This window comes from Oncorhynchus keta, chromosome 4 (assembly GCF_023373465.1).
Source record: "Oncorhynchus keta strain PuntledgeMale-10-30-2019 chromosome 4, Oket_V2, whole genome shotgun sequence".
Classification (NCBI taxonomy): Eukaryota; Metazoa; Chordata; class Actinopteri; order Salmoniformes; family Salmonidae; genus Oncorhynchus; species Oncorhynchus keta.
In genome coordinates, this window is record NC_068424.1 from 39,987,085 (window position 1) to 40,009,641 (window position 22,557).

General features: G+C 46.3%; 1 protein-coding gene across 8 annotated transcripts in view; it reads left to right on the forward strand.

Annotated features, from left to right (window-relative positions):
• The window catches only part of LOC118383018 (MAGUK p55 subfamily member 7-like), a 268,329-nt gene that overhangs the window by 175,551 nt on the left and 70,221 nt on the right, over positions 1-22,557 (forward strand). For all 8 annotated transcript variants that reach the window (XR_008112793.1, XM_052506919.1, XM_052506917.1 and 5 more), the window contains 2 exons: positions 4,749-4,945; positions 5,933-6,000. Coding sequence is in view for 7 of the 8 variants with exons in the window: in XM_052506919.1 (XP_052362879.1) it covers positions 4,749-4,945; positions 5,933-6,000 (265 nt within the window). In the remaining variant the exon portion in view is untranslated. The remainder of the gene's footprint in view (positions 1-4,748; positions 4,946-5,932; positions 6,001-22,557) is intronic.

The following is a 22,557-nucleotide window of genomic DNA, read 5'->3' on the forward strand; positions in this document are numbered from 1 at the left end:
ACCTTACTCCCTATATAGTGCATATAGTGCTCTACTTTTGACCAGGGCCCATGAGGCCCTATACAGTGGGGAGAACAAGTATTTGATACACTGCCGATTCTGCAGGTTTTCCTACTTACAAAGCATGTAGAGGTCTGTAATTTTTAGCATAGGTACAATTCAACCGTGAGAGACGGAATCTAAAAAAATCCAGAAAATCACATTGTATGATTTTTAAGTAATTAATGTGCATTTTATTGCATGACATAAGTATTTGATACATCAGAAAAGCAGAACTTAATATTTGGTACAGAACCCTTTGTTTGCATTTACAGAGATCATACGTTTCCTGTAGTTCTTGACCAGGTTTGCACACACTGCAGCAGGGATTTTGGCCCACTCCTCCATACAGACCTTCTCCAGATCCTTCAGGTTCCAGGGCTGTCGCTGGGCAATACGGACTTTCAGCTCCCTCCAAAGATTTTCTATTGGGTTCAGGTCTGGAGACTGGCTAGGCCACTCCAGGACCTTGAGATGCTTCTTACGGAGCCACTCCTTAGTTCCCCTGGCTGTGTGTTTCGGGTCGTTGTCATGCTGGAAGACCTAGCCACGACCCATCTTCAATGCTCTTACTGAGGGAAGGAGGTTGTTGGCTAAGATCTCGCGATACATGGCCCCATCCATCCTCCCCTCAATACGGTGCAATCGTCCTGTCCCCTTTGCAGAAAAGCATCCCCAAAGAATGATGTTTCCACCTCCATGCTTCACGGTTGGGATGGTGTTCTTGGGGTTGTACTCATCCTTCTTCTTCCTCCAAGTTTAGACCAAAAAGCTCTATTTTTGTCTCATCAGACCACATTACCTTCTCCCATTCCTCCTCTGGATCATCCAGATGGTCATTGGCAAACTTCAGATGGGCCTGGACATGCGCTGGCTTGAGCAGGGGGACCTTGCGTGTGCTGCAGGATTTTAAACCATGACGGTGTAGTGTGTTACTAATGGTTTTCTTTGAGACTGTGGTCCCAGCTCTCTTCAGGTCATTGACCACGTCCTGCCGTGTAGTTCTGGGCTATCCCTCACCTTCCTCATGATCATTGATGCCCCACGAGGTGAGATCTTGCATGGAGCCACAGACCGAGGGTGATTGACCGTCATTTTGAACTTCTTCTATTTTCTAATAGTTGCGCCAACATTTGTTGCCTTCTCACCAAGCTGCTTGCCTATTGTCCTGTAGCCCATCCCAGCCTTGTGCAGGTCTACAATTTTACCCCTGATGTCCTTACACAGCTCTCTGATCTTGGCCATTGTGGAGAGGTTAGAGTCTGTTTGATTGAGTGTGTGGACAGGTGTCTTTTATACAGGTAACGAGTTCAAACAGGTGCAGTTAATACAGATAATGAGTGGAGAACATGGGGCCTTCTTAAAGAAAAGCTAACAGGTCTGTGAGAGACGGAATTCTTACTGGTTGGTAGGTGATCAAATACTTATGTCATGCAATAAAATGTTAATTAATTACTTAAAAATCATACAATGTGATTTTCTGGATTTTTGTTTTAGATTCCGTCTCTCACAGTTGAAGTGTGCCTATGATTAAAAAAATACAGACCTCTACATGCTTTGTAAGTAAGAAAACCTGCAAAATCGGGCAGTTCTCCCCACTGTATGTGACCCGTTTCAGGAAACTAGGTGTCTTTTGCAAGTCACGACTTCACAGGAGAGCCATTTGAACATTTAAAAATATATTTTTATCAAAATGTGATTTTTGGCAGAAATGCGTTCTTTCATATGCCTTAATAACAAACGTGTATGCTTTCTGTAAATACCAGTACATTTTTTAAATGATAAGCCTTGTTGGTTAAGCCGCAGAAAACGCTAGCAACCTTCCCACTAGCCATGCTTGGCTTAGATAATGAGTGGTCTGGACATGTCGAGTGAGGAGTTGGGATTGGTCTGCCATATAGAGAGAGGGCTTCTGTCAATTTGAGCTTATCAGTCTGTGTTGGTAATCCTGTCAAACACGTTTTTAAATGTATCGTGTAGTGGCGCTGCATAAGTGTTGCTCTCCACTTTCTGGAGGATCGAGTTTTGAAATCAGTGGAATTAGAGTATGATATTTTAAGAGATGGAGAAAACACCTGTCTAAGGATTACATCTTCAAACTAAGGGCAACCGTGGCATGGCATCTGTGACAGGGAGACGCAGCCATCATGCATGATGATGTATATGGGTGCGATAGTCTAGCTCGCTTCATTTTCAGATATTACACGTTTCTAATTTTGACAGAAAGTGGTTTCATTTCAAGCTATAGTGTACTGTTAGCTAGCTAGGGAACGTTAGCTGGCTGGCTCCCTAGCTAACATTACATGTATGACGTTATTATTTGTATCCCAGAGCCATTTGCTTTGCTAGTTAGAGCCTAATGTTAGCGAGCAAACATTGAACCTGGTTGGTTAGCTCCCAGCAGATTCATGCAAAGTAGTAACAACATGATTGGGCACTATTGTCATTGTTTTTTAACTAGCTGGCTGGCTCGTTAGCAAATGTTACGTGACGTGTGTGATCTTACATGTGGTTTACCTAGCTGGGTTCATTGTTTACCTAGCTATCTTGCTAGCTACATGTCTTAAGCTAAAGTGTACAACACCCTTTGAATATGGCCGGTGTCAGTAAACGTTGGCAAAAAAGCGTAATGAAATTGTTGCCAGCAGAGCTGGTTAGGCTGTTTTCATGTTATCCAGAGGTAAACAAATCATCGGCCAGAGCTTCAAATGTGCGCTTCAGTTGCAAGATTCTCTATTTATTCTAAAATAAGTTGGGGAAAAAAACTTTTGGTGTTCACACGTGTACTCGTTTGATTTACAATTGCACAGGACCAATAACAAAAAAAGATTGCCCTGTACTAAATTATTTAAAAAATCGAATTCATTGGGTTCTAGACAAGTGATTCTCATTTATGTGTAATTTATCTCACCTGTGGTAAGTTGCATGTACCTCTGAAAATTAAGGAATCAAAATTCTAAAACAACAAATGTAAGTCATATTTTACATTGCTGGACACATTTCAATTAAGCAACCGTCAACTAATTGATTCAGAAAAACTTGTGTTGAACTGATCCGTAGAATGTGATATGGTTGCCTGTGTCTGGGTTTCTGTTGTGGCTGTAGGTGTACGTGTACTGTAAATGTAGTTGCTCGTAATGTTAGGTGGGTGTTTTAACTGAAAATCCACCGTCTGGCTGTATCCTCTATTCTCCAACTCATAGTAGTGATGTATTGTCTTTCAAAGACATTTATCAATAACAGAAGGGGGCTAGGGAGAGTAGGGGGCTCAGGTCAAAACACAAGCTGGAATATCATTTGTCAGAATACAGGGTCCATGTGTGCATATATGCATGTATGTGGGGGTGGGTTGGAGGGGGGTTGTACTCTCTGTCATACTTTAATGGTTTTAATATGTCCATTTCAGACATCAATCTAAACCTGTGTATCGGTGCCAAAACTTCAGCCTCCCCTCTGCGAAGAGCTAGTTTACTATTGTTCCTGGGCTACTATAAATATATTGAAGTGCGGGCTAATTGGGTACACATGTGTAAAACTGTAAAAAAAATTTAAAAAAAAATACAAATAAAAAAAAAGATAGACAAGAGGAGAGGGAGAGACAACCGGGAGCTTTCAGCAAGGATGTAATTGGTTTATTATGCTCTAAGGCTGTTTAGCCAGACCCAAACAAAAGGTCCCCGTCTGAAACATAATTTCATGGCAACAAAGCACTCCACCCTGGCACATGCAGAGACAAGCAGAGACTTTGTCCTCCTTATCACCTTCTCTCTCTCTCTCTCTCTCTCTCTCTCTCTCTCTCTCTCTCTCTCTCTCTCTCTCTCTCTCTCTCTCTCTCTCTCTCTCTCTCTCTCTCTCTCTCTCACTTTCTCTCGCTCTATGCACATGCTCACCAGTGGCTAAGGACTTGTAATTTACTGTGACACTCCTGTAGCGTCTTTGAGTGAGGATGTAGTGAGTTGTTTTCACTATAAAGTTAAAGATGTCCCTCTCTCAGGTCTTAGCTCTGTTGTGTTGATGACAAAATGTGTCCCTGCCTCCCCTGACTCCCCAGATAAATTAGCCCATCTCGGAATCCCCCCCGTTCAGTAGGGAAAGATTACTGAAGTTAATTTGACCTGTGAATCAGCCCAAGTGGAACGAAGCAGGAGTCAGATTTGGAGGCTCTGACTCAGTCAATGTTAATGTCTCGCCACGCTCGGAGACGGCTGAAAGGCTTTAGTCTTTAGGGGTGTTCCTCCCCCCATTTCCCTATAATAGTGCACTATTTTTGACCAGAGGCCTATCTGCCCTGGTCAAAGAAGTGGACTATGTAGGGAATAGGATGCCATTTGGGACCCCGTCCATGTTGATGGAATAACCAAGAGAGGCCCGGGCCAATGGTTGCAGGTAATAGACTCCTGATTGCACAGACCTTTCCTGGCCAATCACGTTAAGCGACAGTGAAGGGCGTCTGTTCTGGTTCCGAAGCGCCTACCTTGATGTCGCCATGTCGACGAGGGGGGAGAGGAGACGCCGGAGTGTGGAAAGGTAACTGCTGTCATATTTTTTCTGTCTTTCTTTGTCTCTCCACCACCTGTCTCTCTCTCTTGTCCTCTCTCCACCTTCCCCTCTCTCTCGCTCTTTCTCCACCCCCCTCTCGCTTCCCTTCTCCCTTCCTCTCTCCCTCTCTCAACCCCCCCTCCCTCTCCCTTCCTCTCATCTCTCTCCAGATGTTTGTGAAGACACTGTTTGACTACGAACCAGCGGAGGACAAAGTCATCCCGTGTAAGGAGGCGGGTCTGACCTTCAAGAGGGGAGATATCCTTCAGATCATGAGCCAGGATGATGCAACCTGGTGGCAGGCCAAACAAGACAGCCATGCCAACCCCCGCACTGGCCTCATACCCTCCAAAGAGTTCCAGGAGAGGTGAGTGAGCTACCTAGACAGATCCTAACTACCTACCCCCGTCCCACTCTCCCTCCTGTCACCCTCTCCCCCCCGCTTTGTCCCCTTCTAACTGTTCCAGGAGATGTGAGCTACGGGTCAGACAGCTCCTCTACACTCTCTAAACTATGTACTTCAACTCCACCTCTCCCGCATAACCCCCTGTCCTCCTCACCCCTCCCCCATAACCCCTGTCTGCCTGGCACCCCCACTACAAGCCCCCCCAACACCCTGTCTTCCTCTCCTCTCCACCTTCCCCCTGGCCCCTATCCCCTTTTCTCTGCCAGAGGCCAGGGTGGGGCCGGTCTATATGCCTGTCCGTCTGCCACCCTCATTACAACCCCAGCCCAGCCCTAGTGTTTCACTGCCGTCACAATGAAAGGAATGACTTTTTCCCTCTCTCTCTTTCCTTTCCCCCCTTCCATTCCTCTCTCCGTTTGACTTTTTCTTCCCTTTCTTTCGCCTGGCCTCACACTGCCAAAATACTTTGGATTTCCGCGCACGTCTGGCCCGAAATGAGTAATGACAGAAAATGATAGCACTGGTACTGATCCACTTTGGAAGGGGAGCGGATGGAAAATCGCACAGTGGCGTGCTTAGATGGCTGCTGATGTGCAGCACAGGGCTGGAGGGCTGGGGCAGTTTCTTGGCGGACCGACGAGCAGCTTTTTCAATAGCAGGCATTGTGTTTTTTGTACTTTCTTATCCCACCTCTCTCTCTTTCTCCCTCTTTCTCTCTCCCTCCTCTCTTTTTCTCCCCCTCTCTCTCTCTCTTCTGCTTCTTCTTCCCTTTCTTTCTCTCTCTCTTTTTCGTCCAAAAGAATGAACTGAATGGATATTTAAGAATGTTTCTGGGTATCATAGCAGAAAGTGTTTATTAATCCCAGTGCGGCTGTGAAAGCTAATGGTTTTATTGTGCTTCTTCTCCCTCTCCTCTCTGTCACTCTCCTCTTTCCTCTCCTCTTCTAGAAGAGTTGCACTGCGTCAGCCCGCCGCCCATGTTTTTCAGGCCCAGAAGATCTCCAACAGAAGATCATGTAAGAATATATCACAACCACACACACAAGCACACTCAGAGATCATCTATGCACATATCTCCTGCCACTAGCCAGTCACTCCCTCAGTGGAACAGAACAGGTGCCTTAGTGAGGGCCTTCAGCATACCTGACAGGGAGTACATGGGGATAGCTGTCAGGAGACTGGTCCACTAGGCTCATATGTTTATGATGGATTAACGATCAGGTGTTGCAAGGCTGCAATGCTGGTGCTCGTCTAGGGAAATGTTGTGCCTGGCTTGCTCCCTCGCACCCTCCCTCTCTCTGTGTTGATATGTTGTATATTTGGGGCTGCCCTCTGGAAAACCTCTCCCTATCCACTACAAGTGCTGCTCTGCCAGGTTTAATGAAGAATTACTGATCCGATAGGAAGGAGACTGTATGTGAGGATGTGATAGGGGCTCATTCTCAGAGCTGTAAATGAACCACCCGCTAGCTGAGCACAGCTCTGGTTTACACATTAACGTGTTTTACTGTGTGGGAACATGTGGTCCTTCTGCCTTAAGACTGCACCACACACACACACGCACACACACACAAAGACTCCCTGAAACCGCAGGCCAGGCAGTCTCACGACAACACACACAGACTGACAGAAATTAGCTAGGAAAACAAGCGGCTGGAATAGACAGAGGCCTCAACACTTCACTATTTCACATGTTAACTCACTAATAACCACACACACTTACCTGGTGCTGTAATAACACTGTTATTATGACACTTTACAATATTAACAGTGAAGTGATTAACAGGTAATTACAAGGTAATTAACACTTTAGACAGAAACCAACTTTGTCTGTCCCGAGGTGTTTATTTCCCCATGCAGCCCCAGAGCTAGCTTGTCAGAGTGTGTGTACACAGTACCTCTCAGGCATGTCAGTGTGTGTGTCCGTGTGTGTATGTGTGTGTGTGTATGTGTGCGTGTCAAAGTGTGTGTCTAGTACTGTGTGTACACACTGCTTCTCAGGCGAGGAGGTGTTTATTCCTTTTTTCTGTTCCCTCTCTCCACCTCTTCGTCATGCGGCCTTGATCCCTCCCTCCATCTCTCTCTCTCTCTCTTTCGATCTCTCTGTGTGTTCTGTCAATCTCCACGTCTGACACATATCCAGTAGAAAAGCCAAGGAGCAAACAGGTTCTTTACCGTAACATATAATATTACTCATCTGGTTCCTAAACATATGAGCAGAATACAGATGCTGCTGGATTGGATCTGGTCTGGTAGCACATACAGAGTACATGTATGAAATAGTCTAATATAACTAGTGTATATAACTAGGCTTCTCCAAGATTGCTGCTGATGGTCATTAGTAGCCTACCAAACGTGATAACTGCCTGGTACTCAGCACTCTATTGTCCCTCTAATCACTCTGACATCCATGCAAATGTAATTGAAAATCTAATCAAACACTTCACGAGAGCCCATGAGCTCATGTTGCGCAACATTTCTATAGACTATGCAATTATGTGAGAAAACAGAGTAATGGCCTCTGTTAAAAAGAGGAGGTTCCCATCAGCTTTCTATAGGCTCGGCCAACTATATTTGTTCCTCAACTTTCCTAATACATTGCTTACCTTTTACAACAGGAGTATAGTCTACCTGGCTGGCATGAAAATGAACGATGGGAAAAGCGTCCTCCATTCACTATTTAAATGCATAGATGACATGTATTTTTTCCCCCTGCCCCTGTTCTGAGTGAGGTGCATGATAATAGTCCATTCTAAATGAAAACTAATTTCATACATATATTATTTACTATATGTGTCACGGTCGTCCTCCTCTTCATCTGAAGAGGAGAGGCGAGAAGGATCGGAGGACCAAAATGCGGTGTGGTATGTGTTCATCATGAATTTTAATAAAGAAAACACTGAACAAAAACAATAAACGAAATAACAACCGTGAAGCTAATGAGAACTGTGCTGAAACAAGCAATCAACATAGACAATCACCCACAAACAAACAGTGCAACCCAGGCTACCTAAGAATGATTCTCAATCAGAGACAACTAATGACACCTGCCTCTGATTGAGAACCATACTAGGCCGAAACATAGAAATCTCCAAATCATAGAAAATCAAACATAGACTGCCCACCCCAACTCACGCCCTGACCATACTAAATAATGAATACAAAACAAAGGAAATAAAGGTCAGAACGTGACAATATGTAAAGACAAGATTCAATTAAGAATAGTCTGATGGGTGACAGTATTAGCCTATCACTTGTGAATGATACAGTATATTGACACTTGTAAATGATGCCCAGCTTGTTTGCAGTAAGGAAAGAAACAGCGCTTGTCTTTTTTTTTTGTGTGACTTTTTCAAATCATAATCACATAACTCATATAGCCTAGCCCAAAGGCCTATGTGATTTGATGGATTAACGATCAGGTGTAAGCCCTACACTCTGAAACGCTACAAGGCTGCAATGCTGGTGCTGGTCTAGGGAAATGTTGTGTCTGGCTTGCTCCCTCGCACCCTCCCTCTCTCTGTGTTGATGGTTTGTATCGCAACTAAAGTGGCCAAATAACTTCTTAAAATGATCAACTTTACAACCGGAGTTTCAATTTTGGGGAAGAACATTTTCACCATAAAAATGCACTTTTATAATAAAGCATTACATGCATAATCACATTTGCGGCCATTTTTGAAAATGGTGAAATGTATTTTGATGGTGTAGGCTTTATTAAAATTGATTTATTAGACTAAAATATAGATGTTCCAAACGTCTGCGACAGTGGCTTGTAGGCTACACATGGAAGCCAGGAGATGCTAAATGTGTTTATGTTAACGGTCAATTACTGTGAGACCGGCAGTTATTTGCTTGACAATCACCGGCTGACAAAAAGTTATGACCACCAAAGCGCTACGCACACGCAGCAGTAGTAGTATGTAATACTTGTGGATGTGTCCCAAATGGCACCCTAGTCCCTATATCGTGCACTTCTTTTGACCCAAGTCCTATGGGTTCACTATAAAGGTAATAGGGTGCCATTTAAGGGACACACTCTCTTTGAGCAGTAGGTTAATGTAATGCCTGGGTGTGTATCCTAAATACTGGTTGGCCGTACAGTATGATGAATATAATGTACCTGTGTTGAGTAAGAAGTCCCAGTCTCAGGGTGTGTCCCCAATGGCACTCTAGGCCCTATGTTCCCTATGGGCCATTGTCAAACGTAGTGCAAAGAGAATAGGGTGCCATTTGGGACATTATCAGATTTTGATGTATGAGCTGGGAGCTGTTCTCTACTACTTCACACTCACATACTCTACGGTACTCACTGTACTCTATAGGAGTTACTGGACATATTGTTTGCACTGTATAGGAGCCATGTCTACTTATGTTTAGCTACCAACCCTCTCTGAGGCAACGTAGAGAATGACATAACACAGAAGAGGGAGTGAAGAGAGGGGGACAGAGAGAAGGGGTAAGAGAAAGGGTAGTAGAGAATCTGGAAACGGAGGGGAAAGGTTCAAGAGAAACCGAACAAGAGAGACTGGAAACATTGTGGGGAATGAAAGGTGGAACCAGAGAGAAAGGGAGAGTTAAAGAGAGAGAAAGATCAAAAGGCGAGAGAGAGAGATTCAGAGGCATAAGGAGAGAGTGTCAGAGAGAAAGAGAAGAGAGAGAGTATGTGACCCTATGGTAGCCAGGTCAGGAGGAGGGGAGGGCGAGTTCCTCTGGTTTAGACCAGGCTCTAGTTCAGTCAGCCCTGTTTGGCTCTGGCCAGTCATAAAGCATTAGCTATTTGAAAGATACCAAAGATACCTGCTGTTACAGGGGGAGATGTGTGTGTGTGGGTGTGCGTGTGTGTGTGTGCAGACATGCGTGCATGCACCTTTGTGTGCACGTGAATGTGTGTGTACATACGTGTGTTTGTTTGTGCGTGCCGGGGGTCCGGGGATCTTAGTGTTACCAGCCCAGGAGCAGGAGCTGTCTACATCGGCTGGAACAATATTGATCTTGGACTGAAACGGCCTATCTAGCTTCACTTAACCGTGTCCATGTAGGCCTTATAAATAGTCTCATTCTCCTTCTAAGATGTACCCTATGCTGGAATAATTTAGATTTATGCCTTAAAACATTTGGTAGTAAAAAGCTTTAGCCCAGTTGCTTTTTTTTTGAATAGCATCCATAAACATAGTTTGGTTAAAGTATTTTTTCCTGAATTTCACAGTGGCTAGTCTAGGCTGGTTTTGATACCTCTCCCTCCCTCTCTTTGTCTCCCCTTCCTCCCTCACTCATCTTTCGTCCCTCCATCATTACCCAAACCTTGAATCATGTCCCTCTGCTGTTCTTCTCTTTATCCTCTATCCATCTCGTTCCCTCTCCTATTTCTCCTCTACGCATCCTCTCCTCTACCCTCTCCTACTCTCCTCTACCCTCTCCTACTCTCCTCTACCCTCTCCTAATCTCCTATACCCGTCCTCTCCTCTATCCATCATCTCATTCCCTCTTCTTTCTCCACGACCCAAATTCTTCTCCAGTCTGACAGAGGCTTGACAGCCTGACAGCTCCCTCAGCGATTTTACTGTAGCATGTCTCTCACATGCAAATCCCCTATAGCTCGTCTCGCCATACATTATTATAGCACGCCACGTCTCTCCATACATTATTATAGCACGCCACGTCGCTCCATACATTATTATAGCACGCCACGTCTCTCCATACGTTATTATAGCACGCCACGTCTCTCCATACATTATTATAGCACGCCACGTCTCTCCATACGTTATTATAGCACGCCACGTCTCTCCATACATTATTATAGCACGCCACGTCTCTCCATACGTTATTATAGCACGCCACGTCTCTCCATACATTATTATAGCACGCCACGTCTCTCCATACGTTATTATAGCACGCCACGTCTCTCCATACATTATTATAGCACGCCACGTCTCTCCATACATTATTATAGCACGCCACGTCTCTCCATACATTATTATTGCACGCCACGTCTCTCCATACGTTATTATAGCACGCCACGTCTCTCCATACATTATTATAGCACGCCACGTCTCTCCATACGTTATTATAGCACGCCACGTCTCTCCATACATTATTATAGCACGCCACGTCTCTCCATACGTTATTATAGCACGCCACGTCTCTCCATACATTATTATAGCACGCCACATCGCTCCATACATTATTATAGCACGCCACGTCTCTCCATACGTTTGATATGTAATCACTCCCCTGTCTGACTGTATAGTAGTTAGGAGCGCTAGCCTAGCTGCCAAAAACGTGGGTGCACTTATAGCTCACCTTGAGGCCTTCTCTGTCTCTCTCCCTCCACAGGTTACTGTTGTCTCATCAGACACACGCTCACTTTCTCTGAACTGCTGAAAGATTTAACCGTTTTAAAATGGAATACTACTAAGTGTCCATGAACCTGGCCTTCCCTCAACTTATAGAACTATTTCCAATCTCAATTCAAATGTATATAACTATTTAAAGTCTCAACAGACAGAGGAGTTCAAAAACAGTTGAATCCAGTTTAAACTCAGTTTAATTTCAGCCATGAAGGTTGTCGCGATAATGTTCGACAAGAGACCACACTTGACATAGTGTTTTGAATGGCCTCACAACTAGCTGCTTCAAGTTTTAGTATTACAAATAAATAATCAAATAATAAAACCGTCAACATCAGAACAACTCATAACACAGTGTGTTAGTTATTCATCTCTGTGCGTATACATTTCTGGACAGACACTCATTAACATTCATTCTAAAACGCAATCATAAACAGATTACAGGCAGAGGAGATCAAAGGTTCAAATGCAAACCAGCTCCCCTCGTTACCGGCGGTTATGGCAAGACTGTACACAATCTATCTAACCGCCGTCGTTCCAATCTCTGTCGTCCCAACGTATGAAAACTATCTAATTTCATGTCATCTGGAAAATTCTGCCCGCCCCGGTCTCATCCTGACCATAAAAAGGTTGAGTTTGTTTAAGGGAAGGAAAGAAGGAAGGCCATCTCCATCTGTGTGTTGGCCTCAAGGCAGAGTGACATCAGCCCATAACTCAGAGGCATTCAGAGCGTGTTGACTGGGGGTCATTCCACAGCCTCTTCACCGGTAAGGGGATAGCTGAGAAATGAGTCTCGCTGCCAAGGAGGAGGAAGATGGAGAGAGGGAGGGGGACAGACAGACAGAGAGAGAGAGAGAGAGAGAGAGAGGGACAGAGAGAAAGGTGGAGTGAGACAGGGAGCTGGAGAGAGGGACAGAGTGACGGCGGGAAGGAGAGAGGGAGAGACTGGATGAGTGGGTCAGTGGCCAGGTAAAGAGCTCACTGCGTGATGAGAGAAGACATCTGCAGGATAGGACAGTGCTGAGCTGATGCATGGCCTGTGTTGGGAATCCCTGCCCTGTAGTAGCCAAAAAAAGTGTCCAACAAATCAAAATATATTTGAGATTCTTCAAAGTAGCCACTCTTTGCCTTGATGACAACTTTTCACACTCTTGGCATTATCTCAACCAGCTTCATGAGTTAGTCAACTGGAATTAATTTGAATTAACAGGTGGAATTTCTTCCCTTCTTCATCCGTTTAAGCCAATCAGTTGTGTTGTGACAAGGTAGGGTTGGTCCAGAAGATAGCCCTATTTGGTAAAAGACCAAGTCAATAGTATAGCAAGAACAGCTCAAATAAGCAAAGAGAAACGGCAGTCCACTTTAAGACATGAAGGTCAGTCAATCCGGAAAATTTCAAGAACTTTTAAAGTTTCTTCAAGTGTAGTCGCAACAACCATCAATCGCTATGAGGAAACTGGCTCTCATGAGGACCGCCACAGCAAAGCAAGACCCAGAGTTTCCTCTAATGAACTCATCCTTTGCAGCAGAGTTACCAGCCCAAATAAATGCGTTGCAGTGTTCAAGTAACAGACACATCAACATCAACTGTTCAGAGGAGACTGCGTGAATCAGGCTTTCATGGTCGAATTGCTGCAAAGAAACAACTACTAAAGGAAACCAATAATAAGAAGAGACTTGCTTGGGCCAAGAAACACGAGCAATGGACATTAATCCGATGGAAATCTGTCCTTTTGTCTGATGAGTACAAATTTGCGATTTTTGGTTCCAACCGCCTTGTCTTTGTGAGACGCAGAGTAGGTGAATGGATGATCTTTGCATGTGTGGTTCCCACTGTGAAGCATGGAGGAGGTGTGATGGTGTGGGGGTGCTTTGCTGGTGACACTGTCAGTGATTTATTTAGAATTCAATGCATACTTAACCAGCATGGCTACCACAGCAGTCTACAGCGAAACGCCATCCCATCTGGTTAGTGGGACTATCATTTGTTTTTCAACATGACAATGACCCAACACACCTCCAGGCGGTGTAAGGGCTATTTGACCAAGAAGAGGTGTGATGGAGGGCTGCATCAGATAACCTGGCCTTCACAATCACTGACCTCAACCCAATTGAGATGGTTTTGGATGAGTTGGACTGCAGAGTGAAGTAAAAGCAGCCAACAAGTGCTCAGCGTATGTGGGAACTCCTTCAAAACTGTTGGGAAAGCATTCCAGGTTAAGCTGTTTAAGAGAATGCGAGAGTGTGCAAAGCTGTCATCAAGGCAAAGGGTGGCTACTTTGAAGAATCTCAAATATAAAATATATATTTATGTACATTACATTACATTTAAGTCATTTAGCAGACGCTCTTATCCAGAGCGACTTACAAATTGGTGCATTCACCTTATGACATCCAGTGGAACAGCCACTTTACAATAGTGCATCTAAATCTTTTAAGGGGGGGGGGGGGGGGTGAGAAGGATTACTTTATCCTATCCTAGGTATTCCTTAAAGAGGTGGGGTTTCAGGTGTCTCCGGAAGGTGGTGATTGACTCCGCTGTCCTGGCGTCGTGAGGGAGTGTGTTCCACCATTGGGGAGCCAGAGCAGCGAACAGTTCTGACTGGGCTGAGCGGGAACTGTACTTCCTCAGTGGTAGGGAGGCGAGCAGGCCAGAGGTGGATGAACGCAGTGCCCTTGTTTGGGTGTAGGGCCTGATCAGAGCCTGGAGGTACTGAGGTGCCGTTCCCCTCACAGCTCCGTAGGCAAGCACCATGGTCTTGTAGCGGATGCGAGCTTCAACTGGAAGCCAGTGGAGAGAGCGGAGGAGCGGGGTGACGTGAGAGAACTTGGGAAGGTTGAACACCAGACGGGCTGCGGCGTTCTGGATGAGTTGTAGGGTTTAATGGCACAGGCAGGGAGCCCAGCCAACAGCGAGTTGCAGTAATCCAGACGGGAGATGACAAGTGCCTGGATTAGGACCTGCGCCGCTTCCTGTGTTAGGCAGGGTCGTACTCTGCGGATGTTGTAGAGCATGAACCTACAGGAACGGGCCACCGCCTTGATGTTAGTTGAGAACGACAGGGTGTTGTCCAGGATCACGCCAAGGTTCTTAGCGCTCTGGGAGGAGGACACAATGGAGTTGTCAACCGTGATGGCGAGATCATGGAACGGGCAGTCCTTCCCCGGGAGGAAGAGCAGCTCCGTCTTGCCGAGGTTCAGCTTGAGGTGGTGATCCGTCATCCACACTGATATGTCTGCCAGACATGCAGAGATGCGATTCCCCACTTGGTCATCAGAAGGAGGAAAGGAGACGATTAATTGTGTGTCGTCTGCATAGCAATGATAGGAGAGACCATGTGAGGTTATGACAGAGCCAAGTGACTTGGTGTATAGCGAGAATAGGAGAGGGCCTAGAACAGAGCCCTGGGGGACACCAGTGGTGAGAGCGCGTGGTGAGGAGACAGATTCTCGCCACGCCACCTGGTAGGAGCGACCTGTCAGGTAGGACGCAATCCAAGCGTGGGCCGCGCCGGAGATGCCCAACTCGGAGAGGGTGGAGAGGAGGATCTGATGGTTCACAGTATCGAAGGCAGCCGATAGGTCTAGAAGGATGAGAGCAGAGGAGAGAGAGTTAGCTTTAGCGGTGCGGAGCGCCTCCGTGATACAGAGAAGAGCAGTCTCAGTTGAATGACTAGTCTTGAAACCTGACTGATTTGGATCAAGAAGGTCATTCTGAGAGAGATAGCGGGAGAGCTGGCCGAGGACGGCACGTTCAAGAGTTTTGGAGAGAAAAGAAAGAAGGGATACTGGTCTGTAGTTGTTGACATCGGAGGGATCGAGTGTAGGTTTTTTCAGAAGGGGTGCAACTCTCGCTCTCTTGAAGACGGAAGGGACGTAGCCAGCGGTCAGGGATGAGTTGATGAGCGAGGTGAGGTAAGGGAGAAGGTCTCCGGAAATGGTCTGGAGAAGAGAGGAGGGGATAGGGTTGAGCGGGCAGGTTGTTGGGCGGCCGGCCGTCACAAGACGCGAGATTTCATCTGGAGAGAGAGGGGAGAAAGAGGTCAGAGCACCGGGTAGGGCAGTGTGAGCAGAACCAGCGGTGTCGTTTGACTTAGCAAACGAGGATCGGATGTCGTCGACCTTCTTTTCAAAATGGTTGACGAAGTCATCTGCAGAGAGGGAGGAGGGGGGGGGGAGGAGGATTCAGGAGGGAGGAGAAGGTGGCAAAGAGCTTCCTAGGGTTAGAGGCAGATGCTTGGAATTTAGAGTGGTAGAAAGTGGCTTTAGCAGCAGAGACAGAGGAGGAAAATGTAGAGAGGAGGGAGCGAAAGGATGCCAGGTCCGCAGGGAGGCGAGTTTTCCTCCATTTCCGCTCGGCTGCCCGGAGCCCTGTTCTGTGAGCTCGCAATGAGTCGTCGAGCCACGGAGCGGGAGGGGAGGACCGAGCCGGCCTGGAAGATAGGGGACATAGAGAGTCAAAGGATGCAGAAAGGGAGGAGAGGAGGGTTGAGGAGGCAGAATCAGGAGATAGGTTGGAGAAGGTTTGAGCAGAGGGAAGAGATGATAGGATGGAAGAGGAGAGAGTAGCGGGGGAGAGAGAGCGAAGGTTGGGACGGCGCGATACCATCCGAGTAGGGGCAGTGTGGGAAGTGTTGGATGAGAGCGAGAGGGAAAAGGATACAAGGTAGTGGTCGGAGACTTGGAGGGGAGTTGCAATGAGGTTAGTGGAAGAACAGCATCTAGTAAAGATGAGGTCGAGCGTATTGCCTGCCTTGTGAGTAGGGGGAAGGTGAGAGGGTGAGGTCAAAAGAGGAAAGGAGTGGAAAGAAGGAGGCAGAGAGGAATGAGTCAAAGGTAGACGTGGGGAGGTTAAAGTCGCCCAGAACTGTGAGAGGTGAGCCGTCCTCAGGAAAGGAGCTTATCAAGACATCAAGCTCATTGATGAACTCTCCGAGGGGACCTGGAGGGCGATAAATGATAAGGATGTTAAGCTTGAAAGGGCTGGTAACTGTGACAGCATGAAATTCAAAAGAGGCGATAGACAGATGGGTAAGGGGAGAAAGAGAGAATGACCACTTGGGAGAGATGAGGATCCCGGTGCCACCACCCCGCTGACCAGAAGCTCTCGGGTGTGCGAGAACACGTGGGCGGACGAAGCGAGAGCAGTAGGAGTAGCAGTGTTATCTGTGGTGATCCATGTTTCCGTCAGTGCCAAGAAGTCGAGGGACTGGAGGGAGGCATAGGCTGAGATGAACTCTGCCTTGTTGGCCGCAGATCGGCAGTTCCAGAGGCTACCGGAGACCTGGAACTCCACGTGGGTCGTGCGCGCTGGGACCACCAGATTAGGGTGGCCGCGACCACGCGGTGTGGAGCGTTTGTATGGTCTGTGTAGAGAGGAGATAACAGGGATAGACAGACACATAGTTGACAGGCTACAGAAGAGGCTACGCTAATGCAAGGAGATTGGAATGACAAGTGGACTACACGTCTCGAATGTTCAGAAAGTTAAGCTTACGTAGCAAGAATCTTATTGACTAAAATGATTAAAATGATACAGTACTGCTGAAGTAGGCTAGCTGGCAGTGGCTGCGTTGTTGACTTTGTAGACTAGCTGGCAGTGGCTGCGTTGTTGACACTACACTAATCAAGTCGTTCCGTTGAGTGTAATAGTTTCTACAGTGCTGCTATTCGGGGCTAGCTGGCTAGCTAGCAGTGTTGATTACGTTACGTTGCGTTAAAAGAACGACAATAGCTGGCTAGCTAACCTAGAAAATCGCTCTAGACTACACAATTATCTTTGATACACAGACGGCTATGTAGCTAGCTATGTAGCTAGCTACGATCAAACAAATCAAACCGTTGTGCTGTAATGAAATGAAATGAAAATGTGATACTACCTGTGGAGCGAAGCGGAATGCGACCGGGTTGTTGAGTGCGGAAGTTCTATTCAGTAGACGTTGGCTAGCTGTTGGCTAGCTAGCAGTGTCTCCTATGTTAAGGACGACAAATAGCTGGCTAGCTAACCTCGGTAAATTAAGATAATCACTCTAAGACTACACGCTCTAAACTACACAATTATCTTGGATACGAAGACAGCAAAGACAACTATGTAGCTAGCTAACACTACACTAATCAAGTCGTTCAGTTGAGTGTAATAGTTTCTACAGTGCTGCTATTCGGTAGATGTAACACTTCTTTGGTAACTACATGATTCCATGTGTTGTTTATAGTTTTGATGTCTTGACTATTATTCTACAATGTAAATAAAAACCCTTGAATGAGTAGGTGTGATTGGTACTCTGTCTCTGTTTCTTGGAGCACACAGCTCCTGCAGTAGCATAGCATCCACCAACCCAGGCCTTCCCCCCACCCCAGCCACAGAATCCAACCACAGAGACACCATAGAGGCTAGATGTGAGGCAATGTCCCCCTCTCCCCTTTTATTTACCCCTCTTCCCCCCTCCATCTCACCCCTCTGTCACCCTTCTGGTGAGGTTTCATTGTGGAGCTCTGTGACATGTGATTCCAATCCTCTCTCTCTGTGTGTCCCTCTGGCTCCGTGGGGTGCCTTGGGGCGTCCAGTGACAGTCTGACTGCACTGCAAGAGCTATAGCCTCATGCAGCGTGGGCGGTCATGATGGCTCGACTTCTCAGTAAATGATAGGCTCTACTGTCACAGCAGGCCCCGGCGCGTAACGACAATACCAGGACTACTTTCTTACTCTCTCGTCTCTAGAGTAGACAGACTACTGCTCACAAAATGTAGGTCTGGAGGACCAAAATATAAAAGTCCCTTATTAACTAAAACTTGAAGATTTTAGCCGGCTACCACTGTCTTGCTAGTAGCTACCATACGCTTCGTTCTCTGATTTTCCCTGTCAATACCTCATCCTGCGTGACGTTATCACATGGTTTTCCATCGGTCGAAGAATGCAGAGGAATAAATAGTTGCTACTAAACTATTACTTCAACTTTCCTCGTCGTGTGCAGATAGCCAGGAGATGAAAGTAGGGGCTCAGTGTAATGAGTTCAGTTGGCTTTGAAGGTTGATAGACATCACTGTCACGCACATTCTCTACTTCCCTCTCATATACTCTCATTCCTTTTTCCCTCCCTCTTTCACCTCGCTCTCTTTCTCAGCCACTGTTCTCTGATCTCTCTCTTCAGTCTCTTCAGGAGATGGTTTTACTTAAGATGTCACATTACAATAGGAGGAGGCAGCATCGGAGAGAACATTGCTGTGAACACACACTAACATGTGAAACAAGATGTCAGATAAAGGCTTCTCATTCACATTACCCTATCCCACTTAAAAACAACCCTTCACCACGAGAAGCTTTTAGCGTGTATCCTAACCTCCTAACCGCCGGTTCGAGAAACAACTCCATTCTTTTCCGTGATCATTCCTGACTGTTGTTATGGCTAGCCATTACCTTGTAGCGTGATGCAACATCTGCCCGCTCTGCAGTGCGCTCTGGGAATAGCGGCCCGCTGTAAGGTGAGCTCGAGGCTCTCATAGATGCAGTCCTGTATGTTTTGATTTAACCCTGTTTGCTGGAATTGGGACCACATGAAGGGAAGGAAGCTTTTTAAGTGGCTCCAAATATTCCCCTCAGTGTGCAGAGGCTGGGGTCTGGATATATGACCTCCCCTCTTCTTGGGGTTCGTCCGAAATCGTACCCTATTCCCTAGAGAGTGCACTACTTTTGACCAGAGCCCTATGGGCTCTGTTCAAAAGTAGTGCACTCTATAAGTATTAGGGTTTCATTTGGGACACAATCCTCTTCTCTTCCCGAGCCACCACGGAGCATCTCGTCACTGCTGTGCTGTGGCCTCACCAGACTGCTATGTGGTTTGATGGGCCTGCATCGGCTTGGGTTATTGGGTTAAGTGATGCTGCCACACAGGACAGTGTCTGTATCACTAGAGATAAATACTCCTGCGTGTCCCAAATGACAGCTTATTTCTATGGTCTGTGTCACTAGAGACCAAAGCATAGTTGGATGAGTCTCAATTGAAGAGTCATGAATGATGTTGAACATGTTTTCATGTGGAGTTTTCCTGAACGCTCCAGATACTGTGCCTCAATTTTTATCAAATGTTTTTCCCAACTCATCAGAGGACAGTGGATTTGTCCCAAATGATACCCCATTCACAGAGTGCAATACTTTTGAGCAGGGCCCATAGGGCTCTGGTCAAAAGTAGTGCACTGTTATGGGATAGGGTGCCATTTGCAGACAATGTGTTCTTCCTGTGGTGTCCTCACAATTAACAACAGACAACATGCGCTGTTGAGTTTGGTAGGTGTCTCTTTTCTGTTCTCCTCTCCCCTTTTGCTTATACCACTCCTATATAATCTCTCACTTTTACCTCTTACTTTCGCAGCGCCTTTCGAAGCTGAGGAAATAGAAAGGTACTGCTTGTCAGACTAACTGCTGCTCACCGAGACTTTAGACCAAAGCCCCATGGTCAAACGTAATGCACTATATATGGAATAAGGTGCCATTTCGGCACCTTAGAGACATAGCAGCTCATTGGCTATGGACCTAGCCAGCACCTCAACAATGAGACCTGGCATTTGCTGATCAGCCTGTTGACATTACATCACTGTGTATCTGTATCTGCATCCCAAATGGAAACCTATTCCCTTTTGTAATTCCCTCAGCTGGTCAAAAGAAGTGCACTACTTAGGGAGTAGGGTGCCATTTGGGACGCAGTTTTATCGTAGCGTGTCAGGGATGGGGGAGCTCGGCAAGCTCACCTCCTCTGCATTCCTCTCATCTCCCGATCCCCCCATATCCCACTGTTTGTGTTCGCCTGTCTTCTCATGTTAACCGAAACGGTTGTAAAGAGGAACATCGGGTGTCTCTGTCAATTTCCCTGTTAAACACTCCTGCTCCGAGGAAACCAAGATGAGCTTAAGGTTATTGTCTTTGCTGTGCAGAGCAAATCTTACCGAATCTTCCGCTTCCACTTACTAACTTATCACTTTCATTAAAACAGACATCATTTAACCAAGCCAGGGATAGAGTCTTATCCCTTCACACGCATAGCTGACTGTAGCTGCTTGTAACCTCCTCTGCTTGTAACCTCCTCTGTAGCTGCTTGTAGCTGCTTGTAACCTCCATAGCTTCATGCTATGTAAGATGCCATAGCAGGGCCATGCCATAGCTAGCCGCAGAACCAGGCTCTCTCTCTCTCATGTACATTGTTCTATATGGTCCATTGAATATATGATATCAAATGATGTATTACTGAATGTCTATCTCATTCAGTGGGAAAGGTGAAGTGTAGTCTGATGATGTGTTTGACCTACCTGTTTGTCTGTGTATTTGTCTCTCTTCCCTCTATGGTACTGGGCTGTGCTGTTAACCATGCTCAGTGAGTCTGTGTAGATGGGTAGGCCAGCTGGCTCGGTTTGTGATCTGTTATGCCTGTTGCTCTCTAACTCCTGTTCTTCTCTTCTGGCTACCATGCTCTTCACTCTCTCTCGTTCTGTCTCCTCTCCATCGCCAGAGGATGACGGTTGGTTCTGTGGCTCTGGCCTCTATTTAAACGGATACCACTTAGGTGAGACATCATCTGTCTCCCTGTGCAGCTTGTCCCTCGCCCCCTGCCATGCAGTAGCTGTTCCAGACACTGTCCCTCCGCCCCAAGCTATACAGTAGCTAGCAGTTAAGACCCCATGATTCAGAACCTAACAGTAGTGAGACAGACTGGAGTGTGTGGTCATGTCCTACAGACCCTGCCCTGTGCTTTGCTTGCCAATATGTCCTGTTCTCTTGCAATACAGTAGCCGACGTCTCCCCTCTTTCCTCAGTCTGTGAGCTGGCATGTCATGGAGGTAGTGTATAGATCGCAATACTTATGAGTGCAATTGTTTAAAATCCTGTTGTCCCTACATGTTCCTGTTGTTGACATTGTCTTGTTTGTGGTGCTATAGTGCCCTGTAGCAGTGTATCATGGATTTATATAATTTTTTAGGCATCATGTCATAAATATTTTGGGTTGTACTGTAACTATGCTCTCCTGTTTGGGTCTAGTGAAATAGAGCTCTGTACATGTTATATGATTCATTCGGGTTAAAGGGACAACTTCTTTTCCATTCTTTGTTCTGAAGGTCCAGACGATTTTCTTCCCGTCAGTTCTGTTGATGTGGTCCTGCTAGCCTCCTCTCCTCTCCTCTCTCTCTCTCTCTCTCTCTCTCTCTCTCTCTCTCTCTCTCTCTCTCTCTCTCTCTCTCTCTCTCTCTCTCTCTCTCTTTCTCTGTCTTCCCTGTCGTTGATGTGGTCCTGCTAGCCTCCTCTCCTCTCCTCTCCCTCTCTCTCTCTCTCTCTCTCTCTCTCTCTCTCTCTCTCTCTCTCTCTCTCTCTCTTTTTCTCTGTCTTCCCTGTCGTTGATGTGGTCCTGCTAGCAATTACGGCTAGTTCTGTTCTGGAACCATCCTCTGGGTTCTGGTTCCAATTCTCTTTGCGTGCAGAAACTGTTCCTCATCGTGTTGTTATTACCACTGTCACTTTCCCGACAAATCATAAATTATAATCCCATCAGAGTACCACAGAGTGTCCTGGCTGCTTCTCCCAAACCTCCTCTTCTCTCCCCCCTGTCTCCCCACTCTCTCTCCTTCCCTCCCTTCTTCTCTATCCCTACCGTATACACCAGGCTACGTGAGGCTCTGTTGAGGTGACGAGGCGGTCTAGTCTCTGGACATTCCGAGGCACACTAACCCATTTAGACCAGTTGATTTCACAGGAGAGCCAGTGTACATTTAGTTTAGAAATAAAGACATTGAGTTATGTCTGCCAAGCTCAATTGTCATTCTATAGGGATGACCTTTCAAACACCCGGCTGTTTTCTACTTCTCTGTGTCTGTGGGATATGGTCAAAAGTAGTGCACTTTATAGGGAATAGGATGCCATTTGGGTCACAGCCTCTGTGTTTGCCCATGTTGTCACAATGCCCATATTATGAGGTTGCTGACCTCAACTTCTCCTCTTCCTCCCTCTTCCTCCCTCAACCCCAAACAACCTCCACTGTTGGTCCCAGTTGCACATTTTGGGAAATATTCAGTGGTGGAAACTTTCCTTAATTTTTCCTTGCCCACGAACATTCGGACATCCACCAGAGATGATTGCAATACAGTCTGCTTACTCTATGATTTGCTTGACCTTCACTTGAACTCTGTTGAACTCTGCATCCAGAAAATGAGTAGATAAAGCATGTCTGGTTGGAGGGTTGTAT